The sequence below is a fragment of the Rhineura floridana genome, chromosome 3 (assembly GCF_030035675.1).
Source record: "Rhineura floridana isolate rRhiFlo1 chromosome 3, rRhiFlo1.hap2, whole genome shotgun sequence".
Lineage (NCBI taxonomy): Eukaryota > Metazoa > Chordata > Lepidosauria > Squamata > Rhineuridae > Rhineura > Rhineura floridana.
In genome coordinates this window covers 70,865,212-70,881,555 of record NC_084482.1, presented here as the reverse complement: position 1 = coordinate 70,881,555, position 16,344 = coordinate 70,865,212, and the positions used below count along the sequence as shown (strand labels likewise).

The following is a 16,344-nucleotide window of genomic DNA, read 5'->3' as shown; positions in this document are numbered from 1 at the left end:
GCATGATCAAGGGCCTTTCATATTATGTGGCAGGCCTGTTTTGCTTGCATCTCTCTGCTTTCCTTGCCCCAGGCTTCCTAATAATGCACTAAAACAGAATGTGCTGTGTTGACAGGTCACAGTCCATTCCACTCCCACCTCAGTGCTATGATGGAATTGCTTTCCCTGACATTAGCACCAGGCTCAGCTCCTCCTTTTTGTTTCTTGCAGGTTTTATTCCTGCTGTGAAGGCTATGAACCAACAGTATTTCTGTTAAAAACTACACTGGGGGAAGTAAGTGTCTTTTGAGCATCCCAAAGAACTGTGAGTGGGGCCTTTCTTCTCTGGGGCTAGGATGGAAATGCAAAAATAAGACACTATATGCAGAATATTCTGGACTGGCAACAAGCTCTGAAATTCTGTGCTAAAGGGTGCTCACTGAAAAGCCAACACAAACTGGCATTTATTTATATATGCAATTAACTCTGATGTCTGTGTGCTAGTGCTTTCCAAATCAGAAATATTTTTGGAAGAATGGGGATGGTGGAGGGAAATAGAGATCTGGATTAGAATGGTTAGTAAGACTATAAAGACTGGGGGGAGGGAGGATATAGGAAAGTATAGAGTGATTTTTTTCCCCTGTGATAGAGATGCTTCCATACAGTACTGTCCTTTGGGACTTCCCTTGAGTCACTCTCCAAGACAGTGATACTGGGCACTGGGCAAATTTTGTCATCACAAATGAACAAGTGAATTTATTCATAACAACACTTCTTTAGACTTCAGTTGCATGCCAACTGCGTATCTGTTTCACTCCTGAGCAACAAAAAGGACCCTAACTCAAGTTCTGTTCCACCCTGTTCACATACTGAACAGGGAGCTGCAGCCAATGCCTGTATGATAGTGCATTTTCTTCCACTCATACTGGAATTTCTTTCCGCTCACAATCTTAAGGGTACACTTTAAAATGTAACATGTGAAATGATGCAGACTTGCTTTTAATTATAGTAAAGGGACATTAACCTTTTAGTGGTGATGCTTACCTTTATGGCTAGGTATCTGACCAGAAGGAACACCCATTTCCACATCAACCAGCCCAGGCACTTTTTAGGAATTTGTGGAGGCCTCCCTCTGTCTGAGTAACTGGTGGTGACTCAGGAGAGGCCTTTTCCGTTATGGTGCTTTGCCTCTAGAATGCTCTCCCCAAGGAGCCTTGCCTGATGTTTTACTTGCATCTTTTTAGTACTAATAAATACCTTTTTCATTCTTCATTTAAACTCCTGTGTTGTTTTTTTGTGCTCTTTAAAGTTTTAAACATTTTAAGGTTGGTTTTATGCTGTGTAGCAGTCACCCTAAAAAAAAAAAGTTTAAATTGTTGTGTATAATTTATGTTTCCTTACTTTGTTAGTCACCCTAGAAATGCACATAATTGAAAGGCAGGGCACATTTAAAATTTAATTAATTAACAGAGAGAGACCATAAACTGCAGTTCTTAAACTCTATCAAAAGTCCCAATCTGAATGATTTGCTCCAGTTTATGTGCCTATGATGCTATCATAAAATGGTTAAAAGTCTGTGATAATACCATATTTTGTGGCAGTATCTCTTTTGGTATATATCCATTTTCCAGTTATGGCTGTGCTGCTCAAATTAAAGCGTTTAAAGGGAGGATGAACTTACCCATCTTCTGTGATAAAATATTCCCTTGGCTCCTTAGCTCTTTCTGATATCTACTAATCATAAACGATAAAGAGTTTCTCACTTCTCATCTCTTCCCCCATACAGGTATGTGGAGCATTCCTGTCCTCCGACTGGAGTGAAAGAAAAAAAAGTGGGGGAGCATCAAGTTTCTTTGGAACAGGAGAATGCTTTGTTTTCACAGTGAGTCCACAATTCACTTTCATAATGGAGATTTGGTTTTTAACCAGTGGGTGACAGTCTTGCCATTCCTGGATCCCAGAATACCCTAAACTAGGTCCACCAGCAACACCCTCACCACAGAAATATGCAGTAAAAATTGAGGGTGGCATTCAGTGCTAGTCCTACTAAACGAAATTCACAGACATGACTAACTTAGGTTCATTTATTTCAGTGGGCCTACTCTGAGTAGGATTTAGCTGAAAACAATCCTAAGATGTGGGCCTCAAAATGCATTTTGAGGCTAAAGGTAAGTCTTAGGTCTTGAAAAGGTTCGGTCTATCCTGAAATATAGAGGTGTGCCTTAACACCACTATACCAGGTAGGGTGGCCAGCTGCAATAGCGGGCAGAATTCCTGTTGCATTAGTAGTTGTGCTGAAGAAGAATATTCAGCAGCAGGTATAGCTTGCCATATAAGCTACACTTCTGAAATTCACTCTTCTATGCAGCTATGGAAAGGTGCAGGAACCCCATTCTCCTTTACATCTAGGCACCATATCACCAGCACCATCTCCTCCACCAATTGTACTAAGAGAAGACCACACTGGTTACTTTTACATAGTTGCCTCGTGTTAATAAGAATCATCATCAAATTGAACCAGACTGCCACCTTGTTCTGAAGGTGTTGCTTGGTATATGAACACTTTGAGCTTCCTGCATGAATATAAGTTGCTAAGCCAACTGTCCTGAGCAGCAAACCAATCAATTCTGCTGCATCCTTTGGGAAACTGTGTGTTATGAAAACCCCTTCACTGGAGGTATTTAAGCCGAGGCTGGATGGCTATCTGGATATGCAAGATTTCTGCACTGAGCAGGGAGTTGGCCTAGATGACCACCAAGGTACCCGCTCCAAGTCTAACATTCTATGTGCTATGTGTTCATATCAAGGTCACCAGGAGCTCTGTCAGAATCAGTTCCGGTAAGAAGTCATCTCATAGGGGAAAGGCCATAGCTCAATGGTAGTGCACCTGCTTTGCATGTAGAAGGTCCCAGGTTTAATCCTCGGCATCTCCTTGGAGAGACCCCTGCCTGAAATCCTGGAGACCCACTGCCAGTCAGTGCAGACAGTACTGAGCTAGATGGACCAATGGTATGAATCTATATGAGGCATATGATTCTATATGCCTCCTATTCATATATTGCCCTAGCAGAGCATCAAGAATGGACACCGTTAGAATATACTTGACTTGTGTCATCTTTCTTTGAAAGGTGCATCCTGAAATTGAGCGATATGAGTGGGTATTCATCAAGAAGCCAGAACAAGCTAAAGCTCTGTCTCGGTCACCACGCCAGCGCTCTCCATCTCCCTTTTCTTCAGAGGGTCACTCAACAAGTAGCTCAAACCACCTCACTGTGCCAAAGTTAGACATGATTAAATACCGCCTCTCTCCATTCTTGGCAGTTCGACACTTCAAGTTGCCTTCCAAAACAGCCTCCATGTTCATATCTGGAACTCAGGAAGGAATCATCATAGGTAATTATGCTACTACTATAGCTGTCATAGAGGTCACTGTGACACAAACATTTCTGGCACCCAGGATCAGCCCTACCATTAGGCAGAGTGAGGCAGCTGGCTCAAACAGCAGAAGTTGGTAGGGAGGGGAGGCAGCAGTGGCAAGGTGTAGGAGGGGCAGAGCTGAGTGATGCCCCCCCCAGCAAGCCCGTTGCCCTCAGGTGCTGTGGAAGATGCTCTCCCATCTCTAGGGCTGAAGTAAGATTCAGCTGCCAGTCTGATTGACTTTTGTATATGGATTGGGGGTGCACCATCTTGTCCTTTGCCTCAGGCAGCAAAATGTTTTGGGCCATCCCTGCTGGCACCCCAGATTCAGCTAAACTCAGCTTTCCCCCCAGTTTTGACATAAGTGAACTTACAGTTGCTCTCACTGACCTCAGCCACCACAGGATGCAAGAAATCTCCTCTCAGGCTTTACCAGACTTGCCTTCCTTTATTTCCCTGTGAATTGCGGCCATGCCTGCCCTGAACCCAGATCCCTTCACAGTGCATAAGAAATAAGATAAAAAGGATTTCTGTGGTGAAAATAGGTTCTTAAAAGTTTGCTCCACTGAAGTTGTTCCAGTAAGCTAGTGGTGGTGATCAGAAAGAGACCAGAGTCGGACTAAAAATAAAATAAACTGGAAAGATTTATTTTTAAGGAAGTACAGAAGAGATAAAAATACACAAACTCAGCAGTAACTGAAATATAAGAATAACCAAACAGCTGCCAGTAAAGCATGTATATATTGTCCTAAGTCCTCAACTGCATCCTCCTAAAACTTCCACCAATCCAGTCTAGTTAAAGGCTTATTAAATTCCCTTCTTTATAGCAGTTCACCCTAAAGGTTAAGGAGGGAGAATTATACAGCCACGAGATAGGCTGTATACTATAGCCAGTGTGGATTTTTCACATTCCGCAATGTTAAATTGAAAATACCCCCCATGCCATTCTGATACTTCCCATAAGCTCATTTCAAAACAAAACCTTACAAAACGTATAGTCCTGAACTCAGAAACGCTTGCTTAACAACCCTGTAAATTTTCATGGCGATACACAAAACAGTAAGAGAGAACAGAGAGTTCAAAGTCTAAAAAGAGAGAAAAAAACCCAAAGCCTTTTTGGACTTTTCTGTCAGAGTTCTCATAATCTGTTGAAATTCATTAAAAATCAGTCATGTTCACAGAGTACCTGTAATCCTTTTACAGACCTTGCCCCATAATCTGACCTTCATCTTCTGCAGTTTAAAAGTTTAAAAAATGTCTGGTCGATTTTTAATTTATGAAAGTTTGGCTTGAACCCAATGATAGTGTCAGGCATCTCAGTAAGAACCAACTGTCAGTGTTCTAAAAGCCAGACTCACAGCTGCTTGGCTTGGCTAATCAGGGGGCCGCACCCACACCAGACTTTGATTTCACTTGAGACAGTCATGGCTTCCCGCAATGAATCCTAGGAAGTGTAGTTTGTGAAGGGTGCTGAGAGGAGACTCCTATTCCCCTCGCTGGATCATCACCTTGTAGTGGTGAGTGGGCTTGCGTGTTCCAATGAACCCTGTGAGCGATGCCATCGGGAGTCATGTACTCCCAGCAGGGTCACCCATGGTGGTAAGGTCAAGGGAGAGGAACCAGACAAAGAACGATCCAAGAAAGTCCTCAATGGCAGAACAGGCGGAGGATAACAATGTGTACGTTATAATGCCTGTGAAGGCGGATGAAGGCTGCATGAGATAAAAGACTTCCAATCATCATGTTATCCATGCCATTGGATCAAAGCCTTTTCCTGTCAAGATTGTGTGTTGATTGTCGTGGGCCAATCTCCCCACATAAAACAAATTCACACACAGGCGTCTTCCAAGTCACTTACAGACTCACTGTTAAAGACCTTATCTTGGAAGACAATCTTACTTGGCCACGAGTGATCGCCAATGATTCCACTGACAGAGCTCCACTGGCCAGACTGGTTTAACAGTCAGAGAAAAGTAAGAGGTCAAAAAACCAGAATGCTCAAGGGATGAAACTTTATTCTGTGCACCAAGGCACTATAGTAAAAAAATTCCTTTATAAAAAAAGTTCCTTTTGGAAATGCAAGAGCCCAACGCGTTTCAGCTTGTGGATTCAAGCCTTCATCAGGGGAGAAATTCACTCTTCAACAACATATAGAGACCAACTTTCACTGTTGTTTTCCTTATAGCTGTTAGCATGAAAGTTGGTCTCTATATGTTGTTGAAGAGTGAATTTCTCCCCTGATGAAGGCTTGAATCCACAAGCTGAAACGCATTGGGCTCTTGCATTTCCAAAAGGAACTTTTTTTATAAAGGAATTTTTTTACTATAGTGCCTTGGTGCACAGAATAAAGTTTCATCCCTTGAGCATTCTGGTTTTTTGACCTCTTACTTTTCTCTCTCCAGTGAATGCTTCACACTTTTGTTTTGCCATTGGTTTAACAGTCAGCCACTCTGATTGAAGGTCTGTGAGGGGAACAGGGCGTCTCCTAGCAACTCTCAGAATCCTTCACTAACTACACTTCCCAGGATTCTTTGAGAGAAGCCATGATTCTCCAAAGTGAAATAAAGGCCTAGTGTGGATGTGGCCAGAGACAGCTTTGGTTTAAATTTGGGCGGGAGGCTACATCTGCCTGCTATAGAATAAAAAGGTGGGGGAAACGCTGAAAAGCAATGATACTGTTCACGTTTTCCTTTTGGAAGGTAAGGGGCTTCCCCTCTGCCCAGCACCCACCCACCCAATGTCATCCCCTCCTCCTCCCCTCCCTGCCCCTCCCTCAGGTCAGTGCTGGACTACGACCTGGGAGACCAGGGTTTGAATCCCCACACAGCCATAAAGCTCACTGGGTGACCTTGGGCCAGTCACTACCTCTTAGCCTCAGAGGAAGGCAATGGTAAACCACCTCTGAATACCGTTTACCATGAAAACCCTATTCATAGGGTCGCCATAAGTCGGGATTGACTTGAAGGCAGTCCATTTCCATTTTCAAACTTGATTGCACAGAAATAAATCCCACTGAACTTAAAAAGTATGCAAATAATCAAACCACCCTCCCTTCTCCTCCCTCCTATCCCCTCCCTCTTTCCCCTTCCTTTGCCCCTCCCTACCCATCCCCATCCCCTTCCAATCCCCTTCTTCCCCTTCCCCCTCCTCCCCTCCCCTTCCTCCTCTCCATGGTCAGTTTTACCTATCTTAAGCATGATTGCACAGGAGTAAATCCCATTGAACTCAGCAAACATGAAAATGATCAGACCTGCCTTTCCCCTCCTTCCCCTCTCCTCTTCCTTCCTCCTCCCCAGCCTACTCCAGCCCTCCCTCCCAGTCAGTTTTACTTATCCTAAGCATGATTGCATGGGAGTAAATCCCACTGAACTCAATAAACATGCAAATGATCAAACCTGTCCTTCTCCTCCCCTCCCTCTCCTGCCTGCTCCCCTCCCCCTCCTCTCCTCTGCCCTTCCTCCCCTCCCTCCTCCTCCTCCTCCTCCTCCGCCCCATCCCGTGGTCAGTTTCACCTATCCTAAGCATGATTGCAGGGGAGTAAATCCCACTGAACTCAATAAGCATGCAAATGATCAGTCCATTCTCAGCAAACTTGGACAGGATCCCATTTCTTACCTCCCGGATTAAAAAGCAGGGAAACTCACTAACAGGCAAAAAACCTTGTGGTTTAAGAACGTACCTATAGCCCACAGATATTTCTATCAAACTTTAAAAAGCAGGGAAATTGGGCAGCTATAGTGAATGCACCAGGGAAGCAGAAGACCTGATCTCCTCTCTGAGATTTTGAACTGCCCTACAAATTTGTCAAAATGCAGCGTCCATCTGTGTTTTAAAAACTAAAATAGTCCCTCTGATTCTTTTTGGGGCACCAATTTGGTTTCCATATTTCAAGGGTTCACTCAAAGGAATTCAATCCTTTTTTCTTAGGTCCATCTTTGGTGTCCCAAGATGTGTCTCTGGAGCTACCTGTAATCTAGAGGCTGGCCTCAATTCCCTAAAATGCTTAGCCTGGACTTAGGCTATTCATCTCTGGCTTTGCTGCTATCTGGTGCTTACTCACAGCTCCCTTACATCTCAGGCAATGACAGATTATGCGGGGTCATCTTGGTCAAAGATAGTGGTGAAAAAAGTTACTTCAGTAGCCCTCCCTCCTTTTAATCTGCTTTCTATGGATTCTGAAAGCGCCAAAGGGATTGTCAAACAGAGGCTAGTGGATATTGATAACCAAGAGCTCTCTGCAGCCGCACAGGGTCATTGTTCTCCCCAGTCACTGGGTCTATCAGGTTTTCTTCGCAAAGACAGGATGCCCTACCTAAGCTGGTTGTTTATTCCCAAGTATAGGAGGGCATTCTCTTTGGCTCAATTTAATGTCCTACGCTCTAAACTTTTGGATGGCAGATATAAAAAAACTCCAAGAAAAAACAGATGTTGCCCCTGTGATAATGACGAAGTGGAGTCTCTTTCACATGTCCTGTTTAATTGTAGCTATTACAACCAGAAAAGACCTAATACAGTATAACCTATTATGCAGTCTTTCCCAGGCCGTTCTGTTGAGTCCCTTTTGACTGTTTTACTTGAGGGTTCAGATAAGGCAATTACTGAGCAAGTGGCAAAATTCTTAAACTTGGCCATCCGAACTGGACCCTGTATGATTGTCAATGGTAATTAAATAACTTGAGTTGTTTATATAATTCAGTTTGTTGCTCATTGTACCATGTGTTACTAAGTAATCTTGTTTTATAACTCCCAGCATTATGTTTTATATTTGTGGTCAATTGACTGTAAATAAAGATTGATGATGATGGTTAAACACCATTTGGATTGGTCTTTTACAGTCCAATCCACTTCCTGTGTAGCTTGCAAGAATTTGGTAACATGTGCCTCTGAGCATATGGTGAGTGGTGGCAATACCTGCAATCAGCCCAAATAATAGAAAGAAGACATGTGCTGTGCTGAACTTGTTTTAGCAGGGAGGAAGCAACATTATTAAGACAGAGAAATAAAATTTTCTAGATTAGATTCTCTGTAGAAACATTAGTAACACAGGAAAGAAGCAAAGTAAGAACACCACCAACAAACATACAAAAATATAATTCTCCATCTTTGGAGATGGCAGGTGTTGCCACCACTCACGGCTCAGAGGCACATGTTACCAAATTCTTCCAAGCTACACAGCAAGTTGGATTGGACCATGAAAGACCAACCCAAATGGTGTTTGGATTTTGACAAATGTGTAGGGCAGTCCAATATCTCAGAGAGGAGGTTAGGTGTCCTGCTCCCCTGGTGCATTCACTATAGCTGCCCAATTTCCCTGCTTTTTAAAGTTTGATAGAAATATCTGTGGGCTATAGGTACGTTCTTATACCGTAAGGTTTTTTGCCTATTAGTGAATTATGGCAATCAATCCAAGCATGAATCTAAGGAACTGGCTTATGTGAACTCAGGGGGACAGATGAATATCCATGTTCCAGTGTAGAAGATCCAGCATGGTCCAAATGGGAAACAAGTTCAGGTAAAAAAAGAGGGGAAGTGGTTAAAATCAGAATGGAGAAGTCTGAGTCTTATAAAGGAATAAACAGAAAGTAAAAGAAAAATTAATATATTTTTAGGTTTTAAAAAATATATATAAAAACTGCATCTATTCAAAACTGTTCATGAGTTAAATATCCAGGCCCAAAAAGGCTGGCTCAGAAAAACTGGTCAAGAGCAGCTTCTTCTCTAAAAGAGAAAGCCAAAAGGCAAACTGGGCTCCAAAAACATCCAAAGGCCTCAGAATAAGCATGAATATATTAGAAAAACTTGGAGTTAAGCAAAAATAGCATTAAACAAAGATGAAAAAAAAAGTCTTAGCTCAACTAAGGGCTTGTCAGCATTTCTGCTTCTCACACTCTGGACAGAAAAACGTTTCTGCCCTCAGGACAGACATTCAGCCCTACTTCAGCCAATATTCAGAGCTTCTTGATCAAAGTTATTCTTCCATTCCACTCCACAGCTTCACCATGCTTGCAGATTTTGCTTCCAAAACTGAAAACCCCATTCATAGGTTCGCTGTAAGTCAAAATCGACTTGAAGGCAGTACATTTACACTGACCAGTCTACTTCAGTGCGCTGATGACAACTATACAATATTTCATGTTTAACCAACGTGAATCATTGATAAAGTTTGTTATTGATAGGGAGGAACAGTTGAGTTGAGTAAGAGGAGTATGGAACAACGTTGTTCAGCAACTGCACTATAAGGGTAGCCTAACTACACTTGTACTTCTAATTGAAGAATGCTATTAGTATCCTAGAGGAAGGCATGGCTGGCTAGAACCCTTAACAACAACATTCCTCTTAGGGATTGAGGATACACAGAAACATTTTGTTGCAGGTCTCATTTGTACAGACATAAATCAGTGAAATGTTTTTCATAAGGAAAATGAGTGATAAGAAGTCCTGCAATGACATCAGCTAAAGCTCTATGTAAGGTAGCAGAAAGAAAATCAATTGGACAGCCTACTAGTGATGATATAATGAACCCTGACTGCTTGTATGTAGCAATATACCTAAGCTGTGAGCATGCCAAATAAGGCACTGATCTACCCTGGGATCTTTGTCCTTATATATACTGCAGTGATATTGTGCTGTAGGTGAGCAATCTGGCAGCACATGCAGCTTGAGAATACTATGCTGCTGAGAAGACAGCCACTAGGAGGCTACATATCAGCACAGAAAATATGTGTATGATAGACATAAACCTTCCAAGTTTAAAAGCTTTTTTTTTTAACTTCTTGCAACATTTTGCAAACAGTGTTGAAATTTAGGTCAGGTTTAGTCTCTGTAAATGCAAGATTAATACTTTCACTGTCTTTCACCGGTTAAATTTAGATGAAGCCATCTGAATAGGTGTTTTATTTATTTATTTATTTATTTATTAGATTTATTAGATGCCCATCTGGCAAGATGACCCCCCACTCTGGATGACGTACAGTAAGAAAACATATAGTACACTCAATATAAAAGCATATACAGAAAGGTTAAAATCACAACTAATAACTGCCAAACCTGATAAAACTTAGCCCACCTCGACAGCCTGATTGAAGAGCCAGGTCTTCAAGGCCCGGCAGAAGCACATCAAAGAGGGGGCCTGGCGAAGGTCAATTGGTAAAGAATTCCAAAGGTGGGGGCCACAACTGAAAAGGCTCTCGCCCTAGTCCTCACCAGTCTAGCTGCTTTAACTGGTGGGATATCGAGTAGGCCTTTCGTGGTCAATCTTGTTAAACGGCCCCCCTGGTGTTATTGTAGGCGTTCTTTTAGGTAGACTGGGCCAGCATCATATAGGGTCTTAAAAGTTAAGTGTTAAGTAAAAGTGTTACTATGCTTTGGCAGGTGGTTCTCTCACAAAGTACAGTAGGGCCCCACTCATACGGCAGGTTACGTTCCAGACCACCGCCTAAAAGCAAAACCCGCCAAAAAGTGGAACTCCTTCAATAAAATGGCACCCGATGCCCCAAAAACGCCATAAAAGTGGAACAAGCACCGTATGAGTGGGACATTACTCTAATTTTAGCCACCATATTAGCAGAACATCGAAAAGCGCGCTGCCGAAAAGCGGGGCCCTACTGTACCAGTTCATGTGCTTCATTTTGAAAAGAAGATAAATGGCAGCAAGTTTTGCAAAATAACAAATTTGGGGCCAATATACACAAACATCTGTTTTCTATGCCCTACATATGTCATTCACCTCCAATCAAATTGTTTAAGATTTAACTTCCTAGTAGTTAAATCTGTTAGAGATCATACAATACTGGGTACTATTTAGAGTTGTGTTTGATAACATAGTGAGCAAGAGCCCTCAACAATCTATGTTCATTTTTCTCAGGTGGTGGTGGAGGTCAGGCTCTGTATATTGATGCTAATCTACATCATGGGAGAACTGAACACTGTGAAACATTTGACAACCCACCTCTCTGCCAAGAAAACTTCCAGGTGCAGCTTCTAGAAGTCTGGGGCTTTCAGATCTCCTGATCACGCCCATGAGATGCAATATTTCAGACTGAGATTCCTCTTCACAGCACTGGGCATTACAACTGGTAGAGAAATAAAAGACATCAGATGACATTTGGTAATGTTGAGCATCAGGAACAGATCTTTTTATTTTGGGAACTGTCCATTAATACAATATTTTAAGACTTTCTAGTGATAATAAAAATAGATGTTACAGGATATCATTTACTACAGGGATGGGGAACCTGTGGCTCTTAGATGTTGCTGGACAACTCCTGCCATCCTTGACTATTAGCCATGCTGACCAGACTGATGGGAGTTGGAGTCCAACGAGACAACGATGGTCTCGGGGAAGGGGAGCATCCAGCTGAGGAAGAGGGAAACGATCCCTTAGAAGGGACCCATTCCTTGGGGGATGAGCAGCTATCCTCTCGTGCCGAGGATATATCTCCAGGGGGTGGAGGGATCCTTGTAGTGGGTGATTCGATCATTAGGAACATAGACAGTGGGGTGTGTGATGGGCGTGTAGACCGCAAGGTGTTTTGCCTGCCTGGTGCGAAGGTTGCGGATATCGCCCGTCGTTTAGATAGTTTGGTAGACAGTGCTGGGAAGGAGTCAGTGGTCGTGGTGCACGTTAGCACCAACGACATGGGGAAATGCAGCCGTGAGGTCCTGGAAGCAAAATTTAGGTTGCTAGGTAGGATGCTGAAAGCCAGGACCTCCAAGGTGGCTTTCTCTGAAATGCTACCAGTTCCACGCGCAGGACCAGCCAGACAGGACCAGCTTCGCAGTCTCAATGCGTGGATGAGACGATGGTGTCGGGTGGAAGGGTTCGGATTTGTTAGGCACTGGGGAACATTTTGGGACAAGCCGGGCCTGTACAAAAGGGACGGGCTCCACTTGAACCAGAATGGAACCAGACTGCTGGCACTTAAAATTAAAAAGGTAGCAGAGCAGCTTTTAAACTGACTGAGGGGGGAAACCCGACAGGAGCTGAGAAAGGTCCGGTTCGGAATAAACCTCCCCCCCTGGGATAAAAACCAAAGAAATGATGAAATTTTAAAAGGGGTAGGCCTAGAAGTAGGCATTGTGAGAGCAGGAGCACAGGATATAAATTCAGAAGAGCAAAATTACCACAGGCCTAACCACAAGTGCCAAAGACACTTGAAGAGAGACACTGCTTACAAGTGCCTGTACGCTAATGCTAGGAGCCTCCGAACCAAGATGGGAGAACTGGAGTGCTTGGTCTTAGAGAAGAGCATTGATATAGTGAGCATAACCGAGACCTGGTGGAATGGAGAAAACCAGTGGGATACGGTTATCCCTGGATATAAACTATATCGGAAGGACAGGGAAGGACGTATTGGTGGCGGAGTCGCTCTATACGTGAAAGAAGGCATTGAATCCAGCAAGCTCGAAACCCCAAAAGAGGCAGACTCCTCCACAGAATCGTTGTGGGTGGTGATACCGTGCCCCAGGAGGGACTTAATACTGGGAACGATCTATCGTCCCCCTGATCAAAATGCTCAGGGAGACCTGGAGATGAGATATGAAATTGAGGAAGCATCCAAACTAGGAAATGTGGTAGTAATGGGTGACTTCAACTACCCGGACATAGACTGGCTGCATATGTGTTCCAGTCATGACAAAGAAGCAAAGTTTCTAGATATTCTAAATGACTATTCCCTAGACCAGTTGGTCATGGAACCGACCAGAGGGACGGCAACCCTGGACTTAATCCTCAGTGGGGACCGGGACCTGGTGCGAGATGTAAGTGTTGTTGAACCGATTGGGAGCAGTGACCACAGTGCTATTAAATTAAACATACATGTAACTGGCCAATTGCCAAGAAAATCCAACACGGTCACATTTGACTTCAAAAGAGGAAACTTCACAAAAATGAGGGGATTGGTAAAAAGAAAGCTGAAAAACAAAGTCCAGAGGGTCACATCACTCGAAAATGCTTGGAAGTTGTTTAAAAACACTATATTAGAAGCTCAACTGGAGTGCATACCGCAGATCAGAAAAGGTACCGCCAGGGCCAAGAAGATGCCAGCATGGTTAACGAGCAAAGTCAAGGAAGCTCTTAGAGGCAAAAAGTCTTCCTTCAGAAAATGGAAGTCTTGTCCGAATGAAGAAAATAAAAAAGAACACAAACTCTGGCAAAAGAAATGCAAGAAGACAATAAGGGATGCTAAAAAAGAATTTGAGGAGCACATTGCTAAGAACATAAAAACCAACAACAAAAAATTCTATAAATACATTCAAAGCAGGAGACCATCTAGGGAGACAATTGGACCCTTGGATGATAACGGAGTCAAAGGTGTCCTAAAGAACGATAAGGAGATTGCAGAGAAGCTAAATGAATTCTTTGCATCTGTCTTCACAGTGGAAGATATAGGGCAGATCCCTGAACCTGAACTAACATTTGCAGGAAGGGATTCTGAGGAACTAAGACAAATAGTGGTAACGAGAGAGGAAGTTCTAAGCTTAATGGACAATATAAAAACTGACAAATCACCGGGCCCGGATGGCATCCACCCGAGAGTTCTCAAAGAACTCAAAGGTGAAATTGCTGATCTGCTAACTAAAATATGTAACTTGTCCCTCGGGTCCTCCTCCGTGTCTGAGGACTGGAAAGTGGCAAATGTAATGCCAATCTTCAAAAAGGGATCCAGAGGGGATCCTGGAAATTACAGGTCAGTTAGCTTAACTTCTGTCCCTGGAAAACTGGTAGAAAGTATTATTAAAGCTAGATTAACTTAGCACATAGAAGAACAAGCCTTGCTGAAGCAGAGCCAGCATGGCTTCTGCAAGGGAAAGTCCTGTCTCAGTAACCTATTAGAATTCTTTGAGAGTGTCAACAAGCATATAGATAGAGGTGATCCAGTGGACATAGTGTACTTAGACTTTCAAAAAGCGTTTGACAAGGTACCTCACCAAAGGCTTCTGAGGAAGCTTAGCAGTCATGGAATAAGAGGAGAGGTCCTCTTGTGGATAAGGAATTGGTTAAGAAGCAGAAAGCAGAGAGTAGGAATAAACGGACAGTTCTCCCAATGGAGGGCTGTAGAAAGTGGAGTCCCTCAAGGATCGGTATTGGGACCTGTACTTTTCAACTTGTTCATTAATGACATAGAATTAGGAATGAGCAGTGAAGTGGCCAAGTTTGCTGACGACACTAAATTGTTCAGGGTTGTTAAAACAAAAAGGGATTGCGAAGAGCTCCAAAAAGACCTCTCCAAACTGAGTGAATGGGCGGAAAAATGGCAAATGCAATTCAATATAAACAAGTGTAAAATTATGCATATTGGAGCACAAAATCTTCATTTCACATATACGCTCATGGGGTCTGAACTGGCGGTGACCGACCAGGAGAGAGACCTCGGGGTTGTAGTGGACAGCACGATGAAAATGTCGACCCAGTGTGCAGCAGCTGTGAAAAAGGCAAATTCCATGCTAGCAATAATTAGGAAAGGTATTGAAAATAAAACAGCCGATATCATAATGCCGTTGTATAAATCTATGGTGCGGCCGCATTTGGAATACTGTGTACAGTTCTGGTCGCCTCATCTCAAAAAGGATATTCTAGAGTTGGAAAAGGTTCAGAAGAGGGCAACCAGAATGATCAAGGGGATGGAGCGACTCCCTTACGAGGAAAGGTTGCAGCATTTGGGGCTTTTTAGTTTAGAGAAAAGGCGGGTCAGAGGAGACATGATAGAAGTGTATAAAATTATGCATGGCATTGAGAAAGTGGATAGAGAAAAGTTCTTCTCCCTCTCTCATAATACTAGAACTCGTGGACATTCAAAGAAGCTGAATGTTGGAAGATTCAGGACAGACAAAAGGAAGTACTTCTTTACTCAGCGCATAGTTAAACTATGGAATTTGCTCCCACAAGATGCAGTAATGGCCACCAGCTTGGATGGCTTTAAAAGAAGATTAGACAAATTCATGGAGGACAGGGCTATCAATGGCTACTAGCCATGATGGCTGTGCTCTGCCACCCTAGTCAGAGGCAGCATGCTTCTGAAAACTAGTTGCCAGAAGCCTCAGGAGGGGAGAGTGTTCTTGCACCCGGGTCGTGCTTGCGGGCTTCCCCCAGGCACCTGGTTGGCCACTGTGAGAACAGGATGCTGGACTAGATGGGCCACTGGCCTGATCCAGCAGGCTTTTCTTATGTTCTTATGTTCTTAACAACATTTGGAGAGCCACGGATTCCCTACCCCTGCTTTTACCAAAAACTGTTCTACTTATATGTTTTGTTAGGTTTAATTCTGAAGAAAGTATAGAAGTGGACACATTCTGCTCTTTTCTGTTACAGCAGGGGCTTCCAAACGACAGTCCGCAGACCACCAGTGGTCCATGAGTGTTCAGGTGGTCTGCAGCATGTCTGTAAAATACAATTAAAAATCATACAGCATCTAGCACAGCACATTATAATTGCTACAACAGGAAGAAAAATCATTACGTGGTCTGTCAAGACCCTCAGCAATTCTCAGGTGGTCCATGGGAAAAAAAGTTTGGGAACCACTGTGTTAAGAGAAACCAATGGAAATCTCCAAGAACTCTTTTTATATATGATTGTTATGGGCAAATACAGATGCCAGCTTTTTAAAAAAATCAAAAGTCACATACTATGAGAGCAAAAGAACAACATACAGATTTAATGTATAAATAATAAAAACAATAAATTCCAAGATAATGTATATCTATGTAATTTATTTTCCCCTGTATGACACATTTTTCATTGTGTCTTTTAATTATTTGAGATATGTATTGTTTCTTTTAATTTTGTTATAATAAATAATATCAAAATATTATTACACGCCCAATTTTGAAGGATGTTCTCGTGTGTCATGTTGATGCCATGTGCTCCACTGACAATCTCCTTTGTTTACATTTTCATTCTCCATATATGGAAAAGGTTAAAATGGGGGGGGGCTCTAGAGATAATAGCTA

General features: G+C 42.8%; 1 protein-coding gene across 3 annotated transcripts in view; it reads left to right on the top strand.

The window, feature by feature from the left end:
* Positions 1-16,067, top strand: part of LOC133380035 (TBC1 domain family member 24-like) — a 32,161-nt gene extending 16,094 nt beyond the window's left edge. Inside the window, exons 4-8 of one of the 3 annotated variants that reach the window (XR_009761345.1) lie at positions 211-274; positions 1,766-1,861; positions 3,108-3,372; positions 11,261-11,503; positions 15,707-16,067. Coding sequence is in view for 2 of the 3 variants with exons in the window: in XM_061616497.1 (XP_061472481.1) it covers positions 211-274; positions 1,766-1,861; positions 3,108-3,372; positions 11,261-11,406 (571 nt within the window). In the remaining variant the exon portion in view is untranslated. Of the gene's footprint in view, positions 1-210; positions 275-1,765; positions 1,862-3,107; positions 3,373-11,260; positions 12,166-15,706 lie in introns of those variants that run through there. The other 2 variants (XM_061616497.1, XM_061616498.1) reach the window with 2 other exon arrangements.
* The last annotated feature ends 277 nt before the right edge of the window (positions 16,068-16,344 follow it).